This window comes from Lactuca virosa, chromosome 8, assembly GCF_052849685.1.
Source record: "Lactuca virosa cultivar CGN04683 chromosome 8, Lactuca_virosa_CGN04683_v6, whole genome shotgun sequence".
NCBI classification, from domain to species: Eukaryota; Viridiplantae; Streptophyta; class Magnoliopsida; order Asterales; family Asteraceae; genus Lactuca; species Lactuca virosa.
In genome coordinates this window covers 116,553,981-116,575,971 of record NC_136433.1, presented here as the reverse complement: position 1 = coordinate 116,575,971, position 21,991 = coordinate 116,553,981, and the positions used below count along the sequence as shown (strand labels likewise).

At 35.9% G+C, this 21,991-nt stretch overlaps 2 protein-coding genes and 1 pseudogene across 2 annotated transcripts; 2 read left to right on the top strand and 1 right to left on the bottom strand.

The window, feature by feature from the left end:
- The first annotated feature begins 9,231 nt into the window (after positions 1-9,231).
- Positions 9,232-12,311, top strand: LOC145132998 (phosphatidylinositol:ceramide inositolphosphotransferase 1-like). The gene is made up of 12 exons (XM_079067952.1): positions 9,232-9,646; positions 9,758-9,847; positions 10,266-10,352; positions 10,465-10,533; positions 10,646-10,726; positions 10,851-10,922; positions 11,058-11,115; positions 11,231-11,333; positions 11,422-11,517; positions 11,614-11,660; positions 11,754-11,866; positions 11,966-12,311. The coding sequence occupies exons 1-12, from the start codon at positions 9,614-9,616 to the stop codon at positions 12,041-12,043; spliced, it is 927 nt and encodes a 308-aa protein (XP_078924078.1). The 5' UTR covers positions 9,232-9,613; the 3' UTR covers positions 12,044-12,311.
- A 3,431-nt stretch (positions 12,312-15,742) lies between these two features.
- Positions 15,743-17,697, top strand: HCEF1 (high cyclic electron flow 1). The gene is made up of 4 exons (XM_079064200.1): positions 15,743-16,231; positions 16,589-16,813; positions 16,937-17,443; positions 17,532-17,697. Exons 1-4 carry the CDS (start codon positions 15,815-15,817, stop codon positions 17,601-17,603), a joined length of 1,221 nt encoding a protein of 406 aa, XP_078920326.1. The 5' UTR covers positions 15,743-15,814; the 3' UTR covers positions 17,604-17,697.
- On the bottom strand, positions 17,645-21,756 carry LOC145130762 (laccase-7-like; annotated as a pseudogene).
- Between the last annotated feature and the right edge of the window lie 235 nt (positions 21,757-21,991).

Here is a 21,991-nt window from a genome sequence, read left to right as displayed (position 1 = left end):
AAGAGAAGTATGACTTCCATGAGCCAAACTCGGGAAGTCATATTCATTAGGAAAGCTTGGTTTGGGAAGATCATTGTTGTCTAAACCAGACATCAACAATGAGAGAAATTCACGTAAAGTTGATTTAAGTCCTTAATATAACACCCAATATGATATATTAAGGCTAGGACCCAACAAACTATTTTATAACTTGGAAGAGGGATGCCGTAATCCAAGCTATAAAATATTTGAAGGTAGGTGAATGACGATTCACCAATTTCCACCAAGATAAACGAAATGTATTATTAGGTTTTAATTGGTTTTGAAACTCCTAGATTCTTTTGAGATTCATTGAACTTTTCAATGGCATGTTTCAATCTCGAGTGTGCCCTTCAGGTTTTGTGACTGGGATGCCGAGGATCACAAAACAAGGCGTGAAGTAACCATGCAAATATACTTGGTACCCTTAATATTTACCCCTCAATCGATGTGTCGGTTAACCATACACGCTCCAACGATACTATGATAAACATTAAGTTACCCTTTGCCTACCTTGTTAAGTCCAGGTTAGTGTGCCGGTTAACCACACACGCTCCACTAACAGCTTAAACAAAGTGCAAAGTGTAATTTCATGGATTAGCACCTTATTCACATTTTCCTAAGTAACTAAGATTGGGAGTTTATAAGTGTTTAGTTACTTAGTATTTATCATTATACTTATAATGAAGGGAGAATTATAGTCCTTGTCCTACCTGTTCGGCTAACGACCCTCCACCAGTCAAGGAAGCGGTGGGTGAGAGTGAACACCCATTAAACTGCCATTTTATAGGCAGTAACCTTATACCCCCCTTATAGACCGGCTTCGTGAATGATGCCTACTAATGGTAAGACGACTTGCTCTTATACATATAATATATTAAACTTTTAATATTATAATAGTATAAGGGTGTATTTTAGACATTTAAAATACTTGGTGGTTTAATCTATTAATTAAACTATACTCTTAATTTAATTAAATTTAAACCATGTCATTATGGAATTATTAATTCTCTTTTAATTAAACACTTTAATTATCTATTAATAAAGTCCATAAGAGTTAATTGAATTATTCAGAAAAAACATCATAATTCCAATTATTAAATTCAAAATTAAAACCATTTAATTAATTGTTTAAGTTATGAACCCAAGAGTTTTAGAATTCAATTCTTTTTTTTTATCATAAAAAACTTTTTCCAAATTCCAAAAGTTGAGGGCAAGTTTTGTAACTCTTGAAAACTTTTGGATTCCATAACTTATGGAGTTAAATACTTGTTTTATGATGAAACTTTTCATGTTCCATAACTTAAGAACAAGTTATGGAATTCTTTAAAACATTAAGACCAAGTTTTGTAACTCCATAAAAAACTTTGAATCAATTTTTTTTAAAACCCTTTTCATATCCATAACTTATGGAGGTTTCAAAAAACTCTTTAGATCAAACTTTTAAAACTAATAAAATAATCATATCATTTTATCTTTTACTAAATTTGACCTAATTCAACTCATATAGCAAATGATTCAAATTTTACAAATAATTAGTTTTTCACAAAAACAAGTAATTATCTTAAAATTTGACAAACGTCATGTTTTTTTTTCCTTTTTTTTTTCAACTTGAAAATAAAACATTTGCATCAATATAACAGAAAACAACCCATGGCTCTAATACCACTGTTGGGTTTTGAGCATTCTAACACTCCTATGGTGTACATGCAACCCTATAAACCTTGGATCTATGTTTTCTCTATTATACATGCAAATATTAACTATTCCAAGGTTTCATCCTAACTAGCATATTATGAAGCACCTATACTACAAAGTTCTAGTTAGATGACATACCTTTTGATGTAGCTTGATGTCTTCAAGCTTTAAGAGCTTAGCCCCAATAGTGTGGAAGCCTCAAATGGAATCACAAATCACCAAAACACCTTGGAAGAACTTGAGAGAATATGTATGCACACTAAAATCGGCCCACTCTTATTTTCACACACTTGTGCCAATTTTGTGAGCCAAGGACCCCTTTATATATTATGGAGGATTAGGGTTACATCCATGTAAACCCTAATACCCATGACCTTTCATTTACATAGGATCCATGGGTTAAAAGCTCCATGAAAGCTTAGCCCAACCTAAATGAACTTGGCCCATTCCATATATATAAGAGTCCATATTTAATTAGTTCTTTTTGATCACTTAATTAATTCTAAATTAATTCTTGATCAATACTAATTAAATAATATGATTCCATATTAATATATTAGAACTTATAATATATTAATATAAATCATAAATATACTATTCTCAAAAGACTATCCATATAAATTGTGCCGGTGAAGTGCAACCCAAATGGACCATGCCGGGTCGGGTCAAGTACATACCAAATATAGTTATGGACTTAGACATTAATCCAACAAGGTCGAGTGCGTGTTTGACCGGTATGGAAAATGTTGTAAGACTGCGAGGGTAGCCGTAGCATTCACTAGCGATCAGATAGTATGGAAAGTGTTGTAAGTCTGCGGGTGTAGCCGTAGCACTCGCTAGGTTGGTAGCTATCATGAGCGCGTTGTTAGGACGCGGAAGGAACAGGAGTACCCACCAGTTCGGGTGTAACAATAAAGATATGGAAATCCACGGAATGGATTTCAGAATTTCCCAGATGGATTAGATCTGGCTGAGCCAGTGATAAGACTGTAGGAACGCCACTACAATTATGAGGTCAGGAAAGCAATGGACCGTATGAGGCCATTTGTGATATAAGTCTACCATTGGTCAGGTAGCAATCACTTTTAGTCGTGGATTTCGGTGACGTCAGGACTCGATGTATGGACCCGATCAGTTAGATCAGAAGTTTATTAGAGCCTCAATGGCATGATAACTAATAACAACTATTGACAGACAAGGATTTCGTTCAGAAGTTGCATGGAGCGACTGCGTGTGACTCTTTTGGCTCCGTAATCGGGTTGGGACCCGATATTTCAGATGATTGGAGAACGAATTGAGACCAGGCATGTCTCGGTATATTTTAGAAAGCAGTCGTGTGGTAGCATGCTATTTCAGGCAGTTTAGCGCTTCAGGTAGTTTTAGCGTTTGGGCAGTATTAGTATTTGTGTTTTAGGTTGCAAGTACGAACGGAATAGCTGGTTGGCCGGGAAGTGACAAGTCACTCACATCGAGATTAACTGAGTCTTGACCAAGTATAAGTGATCTGCAGGGATAATTAGGCCTGTGATCCTGTTTTATAGTGAGAACCTCGAGCTATCAGAAGTTGAGTAGACAGTTGTGGGATAAACAGACTGGATTCGTCGATGATGATTCAGTATGAGTGGTCTGTCAGGGATTCAGACCACCTCGAGATCGCAGATTTCAGACTTCTTAGATGTGTTTGCTGCAAGGGTTCGTTTATTTTCTAGTTTTAGAACCTTGCGAGGGATGATTTGGGTTGCCTTGGAAAGGCTAGGAGGTGCCCAGGATGGTGACCATGTCACTAGAGTGGTTGGGCGTGTAACAAATGGTAAGGAATGATTTCGAGGACAAAATCTAATTTAAGTGGGGGAGAGTTGTAACACCCTGTTTATTTAATAGATAAATAGATAAAATTTATGAAAGAGTAGTAGCCCTAAAATTCATAATGTTCGGTGAGATGTTGGTTCTGGGAGCCAAATGTTATAAATTGGATTATCCGGGATTTATTATGTAGATATTTTTAGAAGTCGAGGATTAAAATGTAAGTTTCGGGTTAGTTTCGTGAATATTTATGAAGGAAGGGACTAATTGGTGAATTATTGGGACTCAATTGAAGAGATTTTGGAAGCTTAGGGGCTGGTTGGTAAATTCCAAACCTTATTTGTAAGGATTTCAGAAGATGGGGTTTAAAGGGTAAATTACTGACTGAATTTGAAATGAATTAGGATTGAGGGGTTGTTAATGTGATTATGGGATAGATGCTCATAACCGGGTATATAACCTCATTATCGGTCAAACCCTAACCCTAAAACCCCCTTATGTTGCAGCCGTCACCCCACCTCTCTCCAGCCGCCACAATTCACCTCCTTATTCATCTCCGATCCGGTGCCGCCATCATCTACTTCGTTCGTTTTTCCGGCCGCCTAGCATCATCGGGTAGCCCTCGTCACCGTCAACATCGGAGGCCGAATAAGGGAGGAAGACTGCCTCCAGACGTTGCTGCTTCGTCGAAGTTTCATTGCTGCCGGCGACACCATGAACGACAGGGTCCACCGAGATTTGCTGCCCTGTTGCGCTGAGACGGTGAAGATATAGTTGCCGTTGTCCGCCATCTCACGCCACCTCTCTTCTTTATTTCTTGCTGCCGGCGTGGCTTCGTTCACGGTGGTCTCCGTTTCTCAGTTACGAGCACCGCCGCTGCATGGGTCGATTCTGTTACTCGAGTCGCTACTTCAGCCGTTGCAGACTGTCGCCGAGGAGCTGCTGTCATCGCAAATCACCGCCGCCTGCCGCCAGTCCTTCTACCTTCTGTCGTCGCCGCCCACCATAGGTTGGTGTTGGGTTTATTTTTCCGATGGAGTATATTATGAAGTGAATGTGTGTGAGTTTTGTGTGGCTGGAAAACCAAGAAGGCCACCACCACCACGTGCCACCGCCGGCCACTAGGTTGTTGTCTATATGTATTTGTATTAGTGTGTGTGTGTGTGTGTGTGTGTGTGATTATTGGAGTTTAGCATTGTAAAATGTAACTAGAAAGAAGAATAATGGAAAGATGCTCAAACCACCACCGTAGGGTGGTGGCTGCCGCCTTCTGCCGCCACCGGCCGCCGTGTCGGGTGGCGGTGTGCCTCGTTTGTGTCGTGACTCATTTGGGATGTTTGGACAAGGGAATAAAACCCTAATGGGCCTAATGAACCTTAATTGATCAAAATACCTAGCTATTGGGCCTATTGGGCTAAGATGGGGTTGGAAACCCTAATTAGGGTTTAGAAAACCCTAATATTGGATTTATGGGCTTGGACTTATCGGGACCCACATTTGGGCCATTTGAAATGGAATTGTGTATTAAGCCTAATCACACCATATGATTTATTTAGAAGAGTGATGGACTTAATGGATTAAGTCCTTAATGGGTTAAGTGAGAAACACTTAACCCTAGTTGTCATTTCATGTGAAACCCTAATTTTGGGAATTTGATCGGGACCCGCACTTGAATTATTCACTAAACTTAATATATTAATTAATAATAATTTGCAATCAACCTAAAGCAATATTGGACTTGATGGATTAAGTCATTAATGGGTTAAGTAGGAACACTTAAGCCTAATCATCATTTCATGTAAGAAACCCTAATTTTTAATTGGGCCTTGAGTTGGGCCTTTCTATTGGGATTTGGTGATTGGGCCAATATTAGGCCATCCAAGAACAATCAAATGGACTAGAATAACTTAATGGGCTTTAAGGTAAGGCCCATGTAGGGGGTTGGGGCCCAATTTGGAAAATTGGGCCATAGACGGGCCATAGTTTGGGCCCTTATGATTATATGATATTGGGCCATTAGAAATGCCAAATGTTTGGACTGGACTTTTTGGTTAGGCTTTAGAATAAGGCCATGTAAAGTTTTGGGCCCAATTTGGAAAATTGGGCCATATGTTGGGCTTTGACTCATAGTTGAATGTTGGGCCTTTGGATTGGGCCTTGGGCTTGGATCAAGCTAAGATTGGGGTAAAGCAGTCTTTTACCCCAAGCATGGACTTATAGTTATGTGTTGGAACCCAATTATTAATTGGGTGTTATTTTGATGTTGACAGCTCGGGAACCTGTCATCCAGCAGCTGGGGTTGGTTCAACGGGACTTCAACAGTGTGAGGTGAGTTACCTTCCAGTAGAAGTGGGTCTAAGGCCACAATGTCGGCCCACTAGTAGGAGTTGATTGATTGGATGATTGCCTTTGTGATAATTGTCTGGCATGTTATGTTATGTTTTATGTGCTAGCATGGTATGATGTTATGTGATAGTGACAGTAGGGAATAGTCCCGCATCCGGTCGATAGGGCCGAAGGGGTAGGCTAGCACCCAGATATGCTAGGCAGTATATGTATATGTTTATATGCTAGTACTTATGTGGTAGTGGTAGGGGTGAAATAGTCCTCGTTATCCGGTTGAAATAGACAGAAGGGGAGGCCAGCACCCAGATAGGCTAGACAGTTATCCGGTTGAAATAGACCGAAGGGGAGGCCAACACCCAAATATGCTAGGCAGTTATCCGATTGAAATAGACCGAAGGGAGGCCAACGCCCAGATATGCTCGACAGCATCCTGTCGGTAGGACCGAAGGGGTAAGTCGGGCACCCGGATATGCCTGATAGTATGTGTACTGTATGGTATGTGGTATGATGGGGGAACTCACTAAGCTTTGTGCTTACGGTTTTCAGTTTTGGTTTCAGGTACTTCGTTTTCAAAGGAAAGGAGTCGGCTCGATCGCGACGCATCACACTATATTTCCGCACATGAGATATTGGGGATTACACTCTGATATTGTTTTATGATAACATGTTTTGATTATTTCTACTTTGGTTCTTGACATGAGATGTTATTATGGATGTTTTATTACTTATGGTTTTATAATAACTTAATTAAAAATGAAATTTTTGGTCTCTAATTTTGGGATATTACACAAATGGTCCAATGCTTGTTTATGTACTCTAAAATACATATAAACATAAAACAACATTTGTTTTACTAAGACAACTTTAAGTGACAAAAATTGCATGTAAGCTTTTGTCATATAAAATAAAAATTAAGAAGTTGTCAAAGAAAATATGTATGAACTTATTTTTATACAAAAACAAGTTATCCATATTCTCCAAAAACTAAGATTTCCAAAAATCATAAAATCTAACCAAACTTGCAAGGTGGCTCTGATACCAATTGTTTGGTTTTTATTTAAAAATTAGTGTAAAAAACAAGAGATTTAGAAACGGAAGACTTTGATTTTTTTAATAACATAAAACAAGTTTATAACCAACCATGGATCTTCTTGCAAAGTTTGGAAAGAAAGACAAGAACCAAAGAAGAAGATGAATAAAATAACAACTTTTGTAGTTCTTTGGGTCCTCTTGGGAGGCTTGGAAGTTGATAGAGAATGTGGAACCTTTGAGACACCAATAATAACTCAACTTGATGTAAAGATGCTAGTCTTTGTAAGAAAACTCTTAAGCTTTAAGTCCATATCAAAATATGAGTTAAAGAGAGAAAAATGCAAGCAAGTAATCTTCTAACACTTATTTGCAAGAGAGAATATGAGAGAGTATGAGGGAGCTACGGTTTTGGTGAGTAAAAAAATGAATGAATAAAAGCCTTCATATAGCTAAGTCATTACCCAAGAGTTCTTAACACTTTAAGCACTTCATACCCTAAAGTCTACATGTCTCTCATGACTCTTAAGCCATGCTTACTTTCCCTTATAATATTCAAAATATCATGTCTTGTTTCTTAGAAACTAACTAATCTTTATATATATATATATATATATATATATATATATATATATATATATATATATATATATATATAAAGAGAAGAGAAGTTTGTAAAATTCTTATAACTCTTTATAAAATATAAAATTTAACTTTTAGCTAAAAGACAAAAGAGTATTTCTAGTCCAAAAAATAATGTACATGACTTAATAAGTCATACAATATGATATATTATGTTACTTGCTAATAAAAACTAATATTTACATGAAATAAATAATTTCCAATTAATTGTAAGTGTTTATAAGTGTTTACTGAATATTTATTAAAATTAATTTATAATAAATAATCAATTGTATCAAGTTGTTGTTAGTATGACCAATTAGTATCATATGTTAATTAACAATATCACTTTAATATGACTCTTGAACATACTAGATCTTTAAGTTTGTACATAAGATGACTGTAAGAAAGACACAAACAAGTACAACAACCTATACGATAAATGTATTGATGGTTGATGACTTTATTTCGTGCTTATGTAATAAAATACTTATAGATACAACTTGTATTATTTATGTTAAATAAAATATTATTGTCGTTGGAATGTAAGACTGACATTATTATATTGTTTACATAAAATGTATGCAAATATATTATGATGAAACCGAAACAAAGCAAATGATACTGCTCAAGGAAATATATAACTTACACTATTCGCGTCTTGCATTTTCGATATAGTTCCATACGGTAAATTAAGGAAGTGAACTGGATTGGGTTAGAGATCATGTTTATAAGATTCTTTTTGTTAAATTAGTATATCACACGACTCATGGTATGTTTGCCATTACATTGATTGACTTTTTTCTATTTAGAAATCTGAGTACTCATCGAAAATAGGTTTTAGGATGACATGATCTTGTTTAGAAATATAAGAAGTCACTGTAAGAACATAATTCTTACGTTGGTTGGCTATGTTTTAAGTTTCTTATTTTGTGTAAACATCAATTGTACCTACATATATTTTAGAAACATGTATCATCACTACATATCTTTATAACTAGAGGTTTTTATTTTAATGGACCGATTTGATTCAATTCGATCAATTAAATCCAAATTGATTTTGGTTTCATATTATTGAAAAAAGCAGTATAAACTAGATTAAAATTTGATATGGACCATTGAACTTTATAATTCGGTCTTCATCAAAAATGTATATTTTAAGACCAAATTGATATACCATTCAATCCTCATGCATCTTAATAAACTCAAATAAATGAAATTAAAACAAATATTTTTGTTATGAATTGAAACACCAGGCTCGCTAGTTTGCACCCTATATATAGTTTTCAAGTTTTAGCAAAGAAAAGTAAAAAAAGTAAGGAGAGAAAAGAATAGAAAAGAAATGAAAAGAAATTTGTCTTTTGTATTTCTAGTTGGAGAGAAATGAAAGGAAAATTAAATATTTTGCTATTTCTCTTCAAATCCTTCTAAATCGGAAGTAAAGTTAGGAAAGAAAGTGGTTATTCCATTTTCTTCCACTTATTTATTTTAATGAAACTCGGATACACCAATTTCTTTTATTTTATTCTCATTTTCACCTTTTTTTTTTTCTCTCGTTAAGTTGAACTCAAAAGAGGGTTGTAAAAAGGGTCTTTATGTTAATTTCAGAATTTGAGGGTTGAAAAATGAAATATTTATAAAGTTGAGGGCTGTTTAATGGCCTGCCGTAAAACCAAAGCCCCCTTTTTAATCACTTTCTTCTCTCTCAACGGTCGCTCCGTGTTCAACTCGCGTTTCAGCGAAATCATATAAAGAATTTTCTTCGTGAGCAGCCATCAGTGAAATCGAACTTTTGATTCTCGAGTTCTAAGTATTTTAATATTATTTCTTCGATCTCTGTTTTCCGATTTTGTTCGATCTTTTGAAAAGTCTGATTTGCTGTGAAATTCACCGTATTTGTCTCGATTTCAAGGGATTTACGAATTGATTTGCTAATCGTACGACTCAAAAATTAAAACCGACTTTGGAAGATTTGATATATCGATTTAGGATTTAGAAGAAATAAAGGTTGGTTTTTGTTGATTTTGTGAAGAGCGATGTCGTCGTTAACTGTTAGGTTTATGATGTAATATGGCATTGGCTGTCACACACTCATACGATGTCGCTTTACATTGGTCGCGAGGCTTCCAAGGTATGATTTCTTTTACACTGTAATTTCCTATAATCATTCCTTTTAGAACAAGTAATTCGTTAATCTAACTTTAATTTTCCATTGTTGTTGATTTTTTTTTCTTTTGAAAAGCTTTGGAAAAGAATATGTGCAGAAACTACAACTGAAATCAACCTTCTTCTGGAGAATTGGAAGTATATTCTCGGCGGTTTAATTTGCCAGGTTTTTTTTTTTTCATCTTAATCTCGTTGTTCTTGTTATCTCCAGTTCTGTTGAGGCATCTTGATCCATAGATCAAGTTCAGAGTAGAGATGAACGATATAATAATCTGGACCCTTTTACTCAAATCAGCTTTTTTCTTCCTTGAGTGAAGGCTTTATCAGTGATCTTATGCAAGGATGACAGCATCTTTTTACTTTAAAAACTGTTTGGATTTGAAAAGTTGTTTTTTACTCCATTAATTCCCACTTTTCTGGCCAATTAAATTTCAAAAGGTGCTTACCATATTCACCAATGATGTTGCAGTATTGGTGATATATTGATAGCTAAATCTTCCAGTATTTCACTCTGTTCTATTTGCTTAACTCTCATAGCAACACAATATTCTTATTATATTTCATTTTGGAACAACTTTTTTCAGTACATTCATGGGCTGGCAGCTCGATCAGTTCATTATTTTCATCATCCTGGACCAATTCTACAAGACTCCGGGTTCTTACTTCTTCCTGTATGTATAACTCAAAGCTCTGATCTTTCTTTATTCATAAAACACATTCTGAATGTCTCTAAAGTGCTAATGATCATATTTTTTTTTATAATTATGTTTATTTTTCGTGAAGGAACTTGGGCAGGAAAGAGCATATGTCAGTGAGACAGTATTCACCTTTGTCTTCCTTTCCTTTGTCCTGGTAATTATTCTTTCCATTTAATGTTTTGTAAGCTCTAATTACTTTGCATTTATGATTGTTATGTACATTTTGTCCTCATCTTTTGTACTGTTTGACTTTTCTTCTTGTCCAGTGGACTTTCCATCCTTTCATATTCAAAAGCAAAAAAATATACACAGTTCTTATTTGGGTCAGAGTCCTCGCGTTTCTAGTTGTAAGTGGCCTTCTGTACCTTCATATATACATATACACAGTTTCACAATAAACTCTTATTATTATTATTTCTTTTTTGTGTAATAAACTTGAGATGTTTAATCTTTTTTTCTTAACTTTTGCAGGCTTGTCAATTTCTTCGTATCATTACATTTTATTCAACTATACTGCCTGGCCCAAACTACCATTGCCGTGAGGTATTTATTATTTAACTTGTATTGTATTTTATTTACTTTATTTGTTTACTAATCATTAAAATATTTAAAAAGTACACTCAAAATTGAGTATTAAATTTCACTCATATGTTTGAAATTTATCTTGCCAAATTTCAGGGCTCACGTCTTGCAACACTGCCTCGTCCAGATAATCTTCTTGAAGTTTTTGTAATTAGTAAGTTTTATTCTTTCTCCCTTTTTTTTGGTTAAAAAGTATATATATATATATATATATATATATATATATATATATTTTTTTTTTTTTCTATAAATATTATCTAAACTTGCAGTTCCCCGGGGTGTTCTTTATGGTTGTGGTGATTTGATATTCTCATCTCATATGATCTTTTCTCTGGTATTTGTTAGAACATATCAAAAATATGGTTCCCGGAGGTAATGTTTAAAACTTAACTTAACTTTATCAAATATCAACATTATAACTATTTTTTTTTTTAAATTCTTTATTGTTTCTTTCTTGTAGATTTATAAAACAGTGTGCTTGGCTAATAGCCGTGGTTCAGAGTTTATTAATAATTGCATCTCGTAAGCATTACACAGTTGATGTCATTGTGGCATGGTAAAATAACACTTCATTAAACCTTTTATATATCTTCATCACATTTTTTTTTTATTAATTTCGTCATGTACTAAGTTTATAAATTTGTTACCACAGGTACACAGTTAATTTGGTTGTGTTCTTTGTTGATCACAAGTTACCAGGTTAGTATAACATAAACAAATATATTCTTGTATTGTATCTAATTCTTTTTATTATCATGTTTATGAATTTATTAATTCTAATATTATTTTCAGAGCTGCCTGATCGAAGTCTAGGTGGACTTGTGTTACCTTTGAGCAAGGATGGCAGAATGAAAGAAGAAGGGACTAAACTTGTGAATGGAAACTCTGGTGATCCTGTAGATCGGGTATTATGAATTTATATTTATAAACATTAAAGTTTGTTGAAATTATTTTTGTTTTTTATTTTAGTTAAGTGATTGACTTTTATAATGTTGGTGATACAGAGGTCAAGAAGTCAAGCAAACGGGAAGGTGAATGAAGAAAGTGATAATGTACACGTGGACGTATTAGATGGTGCTTAGTTGATGAAACAAAGTTTCTATTCAGCAATTATGACTTGATATGTTGACTTTTCTTTGGTGATGTGGAAAGTCAACGATGGCAAAAAGAACCCTAATTTGTATCTTTAAGGAACTTTGAATTTGGGTGGTTGTGTTTTTCATAGTATTTTATGAATAGGTGTTGATGTATTCATTTTGTTTTTTAGATTGTAGAGTACCCAAGTTGTATTATGAGTTATGAACTTTGAATTTCTTTATTAGCATTTTCATGTTCCAAGTTGTTAACTAATTGCTTATTTCACTTTATTTCGGGAAAATATCAATTGTATATGGCTCTCATGCCCATGAGGAGTTATTGCTACAAAAAAGTTTAAACTAGGATGGAATGTGCTTCACTTCGTACAATAGGTGCTAGTATCATTCATATTGTATCCCACCTTGCTACAGATGCAAAAAAATTCATCAAAGTCAATATTGTAAGGTATTTTTGCACATTTGATACCATAAGGTATTTTAGCATTCAAGTTTAAGTTCTTAGTGGCTTTTGGCACTTCTGGTACTTTTTCAAACTTATTCCTTATGAAGGTTTGAATGTTACTTTTTCTAAATACGGAATTCGTCTAAGGGTGGAGTTTGTTGAAGTATAATTTGATTCCATCCTTTTTTTGGCAACACTTTGGCAGAAATTTTGTTTATGTGAGTTATTTTATCTTTCTGAGGACATCACTTCAAATTGGATGAGAGCGTTAGGCTTGATGTGGAGGGGTTTTCTCATTCCGATAACATGACCTCAAATAGGAGTGTGTTAAGACTAAACATCATAGTAGACGGGTAGCCTTGCTCCTGTGTATGTTTTGTTTCATGATCAGCAGTTTGACATATATTTTGTGATCTTATCTTTGCATAATTGTTTATTCATCTATTGTTTTACTGCTCACATTTTACTTACTTCCTGTTGTCTTACCTATTTTCTAGGTTATTGGAGTTGGAGACCCTAATTTGATTTTTTTTAATCTTTATGTATTTATGCTCTAATTTACACTAAATGTTTGTTTTTTTTACATGTCGTCAGTTGCGTATGTCGGAGGTCATCTATTCGACGCAGTCCTTTTACCCCATATGGAAGCACGACTGTCGACATCTAACTATTGGAATCCTAAGTCGAGTAGGACTTGGAGACCAACCTAGTTTTTAGGAAATCATAAACAAGTCGGTTTCTAGTTTCCTAATTGTGATCTAATTCTACAAGTCGGCAGTTTTAGGAGTATATATATGTATAGATATCGAGGCATGATATTATGCAGAAAAACATAATTGGTTTTTGAGTTATTTTTCCAATTAATCAAAGAGGTGTTTGATTAAACTGTTTTTGCAATTTTGTTTTACAAACTTGAATTGGTATCAAAGCCAAGGAATCGAAGGCTGTGAGATCGATTTTGTTACCTGTTGACAAGCTAGGTCAACATGTCGGATGGTGAAGATGGTGCAGGGCCCCCTCCGGTGAGAGTGAAGGAAGTTGGGTCAACCACTGTAGCGTGTCCTATGCTGAACTCAACGAATTACACGGTATGGTCAATAAGAATGAAAGTGGTATTAAAGATTCACAAGGCTTGGACAGTGATCGATCCAGGAACAGAGAAGACCGAGGAGAAAGATTACCTTGCTATGGGGTTGCTTTACCAGGCAATTCCAGAAAGCTTGATAATGCAAATTGGCGATGTCGAGTCTTCAAAGGTTCTGTGGGAATCGATCAAGGCTCGTTATGTAGGGGTTGATAGGGTGAAGGAGGCCCGTCTTCAAACCCTAAGTGCCGAGTTCGATCGGCTCAGGATGAACGATTCAGAAACAATCGATAGTTTCGCCGGAAAACTGTCCGGAATCTCGTCACAATCGGCAGCACTAGGTGAAACGATTAAAGAATCAAAGATGGTGAAGAAATTTCTCAAGTCGTTGCCAAGAAAATACATCCACATCGTGGCCTCCCTTGAGCAAGTTCTTGATCTGAAGACGGTGGGTTTCGAGGATGTGGTTGGACGATTAAAGGCCTACGAGGAAAGAGTAAGGGAAGAGGATACCAATGGGAGCGATCAATCAAAGGTGCTATTTGTGAAATCGACGTTTGAAGAAGGCTCGTCGGTTGGTGGGGGTAACTCGTCGGGAACGAAGGGAAAGTGGAAAGGATCGAATGAGTTTAATGGGACTAACAGGTCAAGTGGATCCGGATCTGGAGGGTCATGTGGGTCAGGTGGGCCCAAAGGAAATAATAGTGTTTCTCAAAGTAATCGGCCCATTAAACAGTCCAATTCTGATTTATCTCAACCCAATTGCAAAAAATGTAATTGCTGTTGCGACAAAAATCGGAAAAATAGGGAAAAAGACCGACCTAAGGTGATTTGTTTTCGGTGTGACAAAACGGGTCACTTTGCGTCTGAATGTCCGGAACGACTCCAAAAATTACGAGAAGGTGATTTTTCGGAACGTGACGACAGCGATGAATCCGATTTTTAAAAAACGAAACGGGGTTGAAGAATTCTCTAGAAGGACTTAGAGATTCGGGGGTGATTGTTGGAATCCTAAGTCGAGTAGGACTTGGAGACCAGCCTAGTTTTTAGGAAATCATAAACAAGTCGGTTTCTAGTTTCCTAATTGTGATCTAATTCTACAAGTCAGTAGTTTTAGGAGTATATATATGTATAGATATCGAGGCATGATATTATGCAGAAAAACATAATTGGTTTTTGAGTTATTTTTCCAATTAATCAAAGAGGTGTTTGATTAAACTGATTTTGCAATTTTGTTTTACAAACTTGACTAACTCCCCTACCCTATCTCAATAGGATATCCAGGGTTTGTTGTTGTTTTTGTGTTATTTTCTGTTAAGGAAACGTTTCCAAAATTATCATTGGATAAGTTTTTTGTGAATAAATTCCTATCCAAATTAGGAGTTCATTATTTGGTTATCAAGTCACACTATTATTTAGGAATGTTTCCCCGATTATTAGTAGTTATTTAAGTAAAAACATCTACAATGCACTAAACTCTATAAAATTCAATGGATTGTTGCGCCATCGTTTTACATTTCATGAAACTTTATCCTACAATGCATTGAACTCTACAAAGTTCAATGAAATATTAGGAAAGTTAATTTATAATATTTATAACTCCATGTGTTGTTTCCCATGTATGTTTGTCAATTCTTTAATTAAAGGCATCCCATTTACCATATGATTATTGGATGTGACAAAACGCTTATGCCAAAGATAAGAAACATTCTATGTTCATGTATTAAGAGTTGCTATGCAGTTCATCTAAGGTAAGTCGTAAGCGTATCCAAATTGTTTGGATTTTTCAATTGAACACAATGCGACGTAAACTTGAGCGTTATTGAGCTTATATACTTCTCCGTGATTAGTTTCTCCTAAACAACTTCTTCATAGATGGGCTTCGAATTTCTCGCTTAAACAAGTTCCATATATGATAATGATAGGCCTTTAAGACAATTTGAAAGAATACGAATTGTGGACACTGGACACACATTTACTTGCACATTTTCTTTCTAACTACACATATATAATTATCTTTTTTGGCCCGATTGAAGGCCCAATTGTTGATTCTAATATTCAAAGAATATTTCTATTATACAAGGATCACAAATGAGTGGTAGATAGCTGGGTCCCATCTTCATACACCCCTTCACCAGCCTCACATTTCCATATCCCAATCTAAACTTTTAATAAAAATACTTTACAAAATAAAAAAAAAAACACAAATCTTTGCCTTCTGAACGCAGCCATGGCAGCAACAACATCTTCAAACCTCCTTCACTTCTCCAGTTCCCACTCAACTTCACGCCTATCCCCTCTCAAAACCGCCCTCTTTTCATGCTCCAAGAGAAAGCTTCCGGTCGCCGGTGGTGGTGCCGCCACCACCACAGGAGGAGTACGGTGCATGGCGGTGGCAGCAGAGGCGGCGTCCGTAAAGAAGACGAGTTCTTATCAGATAATGACATTGACAACCTGGTTGTTGAAACAAGAGCAATCTGGAATCATCGATGCTGAACTTACCATCGTCTTGTCCAGCATTTCAATGGCTTGTAAACAGATCGCATCTTTGGTGCAGCGAGCCAGCATCTCCAACATGACCGGAGTTCAGGGAGCTGTTAATATTCAGGGAGAGGATCAGAAGAAGCTCGATGTCATCTCCAATGAGGTTTGTTACGTCACTGTCACTAGTACTGTACTTTTTCGCAAATCATATCTCAAATTGATCCCAATACATTTAGACAAAAATTATATAATAAGTAGAGTAAATTTTTGCTTGAGTTTTAACTGGAAGAAGATTACAGTGACTTTTATTTATTTATTTATTTATTTTGCGTCACTTTGGGAAAACAGGGTGTTGCGAATTTTCACAAATGAACAGTTCTTCAAATCTTGCATGAAATGATGAAATAATTATATGATACCCAATCGGATACTTCATTTAGTGATACATTCATCCATTTCTAATTGAATTGGAAAAAAGAGTTGGGTGTTAACTAGTTGAAAAATGTGGTGGATTCAACAGGTGTTTTCGAATTGTTTGAGATCGAGTGGAAGAACTGGGATCATTGCATCGGAGGAGGAGGATGTGCCTGTGGCGGTGGAAGAGAGTTACTCCGGCAACTACATTGTGGTGTTTGATCCTCTTGATGGATCATCCAACATTGATGCTGCTGTTTCAACTGGTTCTATTTTCGGAATCTACAGTCCAAACGACGAGTGTCTCCCTGATCTTGACGATAACTCCACGGTAACTTCCCGATCAACTTGACTTTTAAGCTCAAACAGATTCCAATCAAACGCAGAATGTTGGCTCTTGAAGTGAAAATAGATGTTTGAAACTAACAATAGAAATTAATTCTTGTATATGCAGCTGGACACCGAGGAACAGAGGTGCATCGTGAACGTATGCCAGCCCGGAACCAACCTTCTGGCAGCCGGTTACTGCATGTACTCAAGCTCCGTCATCTTCGTGCTCTCCATAGGAACCGGCGTTTATTCATTCACATTAGACCCAATGTATGGTGAGTTTGTTCTGACTCAAGAAAAGATCCAAATCCCAAAATCGGGTAAGATTTACTCGTTTAACGAAGGAAACTATCAACTATGGGATGATAAGCTCAAGAAATACATGGATGACCTAAAGGACCCTGGTCCTACCGGAAAACCTTACTCCGCTAGGTATATCGGTAGCTTGGTTGGTGATTTCCATCGGACGCTTTTGTACGGAGGAATTTACGGGTACCCTCGGGACAAAAAGAGCAAGAACGGGAAGCTTAGACTCTTGTATGAGTGTGCTCCGATGAGTTACTTGGTTGAACAGGCCGGCGGAAAGGGCTCCGATGGGCATCAACGAGTACTTGACATCCAGCCGACTGAGGTTCGTAAATCGTAGAACAATGTACACATGTTTACTTTGACTTTTCAATTAGTCAAACACTCACCAAATTTTTACTTTCTATTTGCAGATTCATCAACGAGTTCCTCTATACATTGGAAGCGTAGACGAAGTGGAAAAATTGGAGAAGTATTTGGCTTAAATATGAAAAACTAATACCAAAATTTTTTATTTTCCTTTACGTGTTTCAAACTTATAAGATTGCCGTTGCTTCAAGTCAAACGTTATCGATACAAGGATCAACTTTTATTCTATATAATAACTGCACAAACACCCACACACACACATAATAAGATTAAAGACGGACGTTTTCAGTTTTCTTCTAGCACTTTGGCAAGTCCGCCGGTGGCGGTGGCACCGTCGAGTCCTCTGTCCCTCCGTTTTCAACCACAAACGCGGTGGCAAAACCCAAACCCAAGTGTACATCCAGATGACAGTGCATGATCCATACACCTGTAAATTGTAAAAACGAATATATAAATGACTAAAAAGTGAAAAGGCACAACTAATTTCGGCCGGAAAGTTTATATTTTACCTGGATTATTTGCTCGAAATCTCATGACCACCCAACCGCCGACAGGCACACCGATAGTATTCCGTTGTTGTGGGTTCACAAGATTAAACTTTTTCCTGTCTTTGACGGGGTCATAGTTGCCAAAACCTTGAGCCAACACGAAGAAGTTATATCCATGCAAGTGTACGGGATGGTTGACTTGGGTATATCCGATCAATGCAGTGTTGTGAAACACAATCTCCACCGTCGAATTATACTTTAGTTTCTTCACGCTCGTTGATTTGGGTGTATTCAGAAGGGCTTGATTCAAACTATTGTTGACGTTGGTGTAATCGAATTTCACCGGTGGTTCATTAGGGAAGTCCGGCGTATAGATCCCACTAACGTTAAAGAAATGAGCTTCCAAGATTGACAATTTGGTCGGAAGCACGAAGGAGTGGTTGTTCATGCTATCGGAAAAGCGCTGCCCGAGTGGGCCTCCACAAGTTCAGTGGCATAGCTAGGATTTTGTTTTAGGGTAAACTAAATAATATACAAAATTTGAACGAGAGACAAAATTCTTCAAACGATAATAAAATATAACTATATATATATATATATATATATATATATATATATATATATATATATATATATATATATGCATTCTTAACTAAATTGTTTATTTAAGTAAGGATGCTATTCAGGTCGGAACCGACCCGAACCTGAATAACCCGAAAACCGAATAAGGGTAATTGTATGAACCGAAAACCGAACCGATTAACCAATACCGGTTCGGTTCGGTTCATGTATTAATCGGGTTCAGTTCGGTTATTACCCGAATAACATGTACAAGATGATTAATGACCTAATATAACCGAAAAAAATCGAATAATCCGTATTAGGATTTTATAACCCGAATAATAGAATAACAATGTGCTTTTATACATCAACATAAAACATTCAAAGACTAACATAACACAATAACACATTGAAAGAATAACATTTACATAGTAGATTAACATAATGAGAATTAATTTATTATTTGAGTTTCTTGAGTTGTAGCCCAATTTTCCATGACTAGACAAAGTAGGAATTCGTGAATCCTTAGAGACAGTAGGAATGGTTGGTTTTTGAAAGTTTGAAACATGAGGAAGGATCGACAGAAGTGATTTCGAGTTTGAAAATATATGAGAAGATTGGTCCATTTGAAATGACGATAACGAGCATAGGTTTTTTTTTCTGCTATGAACGACGAGGAGAGAAGTGAGAATTGTGATTTTGATTTCTGTCGATCAGAAAAGGGGAGGAGGAATGCTTATTCGGGTCGGGTATTTAGAACCGGATAAGCTCTTATTTGGATAACCCGAACCGAATAACCCGAGAACCAAATAAGCATAATATAGATACCCGAAACCCGAATTGAATTGCTTATTCGGGCCTAATTCGGTTCGGTTCGGGTTTTCCAGCCAAATTCTCATCCCTATATTTAAGTTGCACACGATGTTGTCTTACATCATTAAAATAATCTAAAATGTAGTCTAATCGACATAGACAACAATGTATTCTCTTCTATTAATTTCAAGTTTTGAATGAAATAGGTCATATCACAACCCTAATTCCTTTTATTTAACAAAAATATATATTATACATACCATATATATGTAACTTTAATTTTGTGTGGGTGAGCCGATGCCCACTCTTGCCCTATATTGGCTACGCCCCTGCACAAGTTTGGTTTGTTGATTTTGTTCCACTTGCACATGGTGATATCCCTAGCCCTATCGTAATAAACATGTTTTCATCTACTTTCTGTGATACAGGGTGCCAAAACGGGCTTGTTATGAGGCATGTTAGATTGCTCATAAACTTAAATGCGATTGGGGTGTCGTTGAAAGGCGGCATGTCCGGGAGAAGTGGCAGCGGCATGGTGGTGGTGTTCCGGTAGGTAAGGATTGCGGTGGTGGTGCTGTTGTTGAAAGTGCGACCGGTTCCACTAATGTACGCACGGACAGCCATGTAATAGGATCCCAGTGACTGGTTAGTGGTCAATAGGACATCAGTTGTTTGACCGGGACCCACTACAATAACATATGTAGGATATGGGTTTGTGTAGGCTGCGTCCGCCGCCACTATAGTCATGCTGTGGTTGGCTATCTTTAAAAACATTTGGGTGTTGAGGGCGGCGTTGATTATGCGTAACAGATATGTTTTCCCTTGCACAACTTCCAAAGTGTGTGTATTTGAAATACAATTAAACAAATGATTTAACTCTTTATAAAATAAATACCGATTAATGATTAATCGACTTACTTCTTGAAGGACAAGAATATAAATCCCCGGGCCACCCATTGATGGTGTAAGCGATAGACTTGTTAGCTACGCCACCGGTGGCTAAGGTAGCCTTCTCTACATCAATGGGGTTAGCATTCCACCATTCTCCTAAAACATATATCCATAAGTAAATTTAGATAAAAACTACTCATTTCACCATATATAATATATGATACATAAAATAAAATAACTAAAATGTACCAATGATGATTATATCTTCTGGAAAGGGCTTAGGAAAAAGGGTATTCTTGTCCACCTCTTGGTCGGATGACTAATGCCCCATAGACAGTTGCCCGAAGCCATTGTACATGGGCGTGCCACCAAAGTGTTCCTTCTTGGCCGGTGATGTTGAACCGATAAGTGTAGCTATTCCCCGGCATGATCGGGCACCGAGTGATGGAGCTAGGTCCATCAGCCCATGGTGTCGACCTCTGAAATATCCCATGCCTATATTAAATAAAATAGCTAGATATTATTTGAAAATAAGAGTAAAGAAATATATATATATATATATATATATATATATATATATATATATATATATATATATATATATATATATATATATATATATATATATATATATAAAAGGAGACTTGTTAAATAAATGAACAAATATCCCATCACCCTCTTGAACATTCAGTGCTGGTCCTGGTAGGCTTTCGTTGATAGCTGTTATCACTTGTCTTTCACACAATCGGTTTACAGTCAAATTTTTCACCTATAATTGTTATAAATTTCACTTGTTAATATAATTTTTTAAATTCAAATAAACGTTCGATCGAAATTAGATCATCTAAACAACGGACTAATGGTTCAACTCATGAAGAAAAAAACATTTACATGAAGTCATTCATAATATTCAACTCTTCTTATAACAAAAGCACATTTACATGATCTAATTTTGATCGGACGTTTATTCGAATTTAAAAAATTGTATTAACAAGTGATATTTATAACAGTTATAGGTGAAAATTTTGACTGTAAACCGATTGTGTAAAAGACAAGTGATAATAGCCTACCAGGACCAGGACCTACACTCAATGTTCAAGAGGGTGATGGGATAGTTGTTCATGTATTTAACAAGTCTCCTTATAACCTTATAATTCACTGGTATTTTTTATAATTTATAATTATACGAGATGTAAGAATTATCTGTTGGAAATTAATAAAATTTATATATGTTTACTTAGCTTTGGACACATTTAAATACGTATATATGTTGTACATACAGTTAATCATTAATGGATTGTGTTTTCTAATGTGAGAGCTTCATAATGATATATAGGTGGTGTTTATTTTTTATCTACACATCTTCTTGGTCTATTTTGTCTTTGTCGCGCAAACCACGCGTACACATTAGCCTTCGCGGACTGTTTGTTTTTCAGAAGATCGTAAACCTAAAAAGGTATGTGTGCCATCTTCTTGGCACATATGTAGACTAGAATCTTATAACCTCTCCGATCATCTTTTATTCTAAAAAACACATATATCTTTATTTTTTTTTAAATCAAAACTTATATTTATTCCAACATTATATAAGATAAACAATCTGGAAAAAAAAGTGACAATACTTAAAGGAAAATGGTTCGATAACACAACCATGACTTTTATAACAAATTTATAAATAAATATTTAATTACAATGGTTGTTTGAGCTATTATATAGGTAAATATTTAATGAAGCGTCATCCATTTCATTGG

Coding starts and splice junctions, on each gene's coding strand:
- LOC145132998 (XM_079067952.1), top strand. CDS start 9,614: ATGTCGCTTTACATTGGTCGCGAGGCTTCCAAG. Junction 10,727..10,850: donor GAGTCCTCGCGTTTCTAGTT/GTAAGTGGCCTT, acceptor TAACTTTTGCAG/GCTTGTCAATTTCTTCGTAT. Junction 11,518..11,613: donor GTTGATGTCATTGTGGCATG/GTAAAATAACAC, acceptor TTGTTACCACAG/GTACACAGTTAATTTGGTTG.
- HCEF1 (XM_079064200.1), top strand. CDS start 15,815: ATGGCAGCAACAACATCTTCAAACCTCCTTCACTTCTCCAGTTCCCAC. Junction 16,232..16,588: donor TCGATGTCATCTCCAATGAG/GTTTGTTACGTC, acceptor TGGATTCAACAG/GTGTTTTCGAATTGTTTGAG. Junction 16,814..16,936: donor ATCTTGACGATAACTCCACG/GTAACTTCCCGA, acceptor TTGTATATGCAG/CTGGACACCGAGGAACAGAG.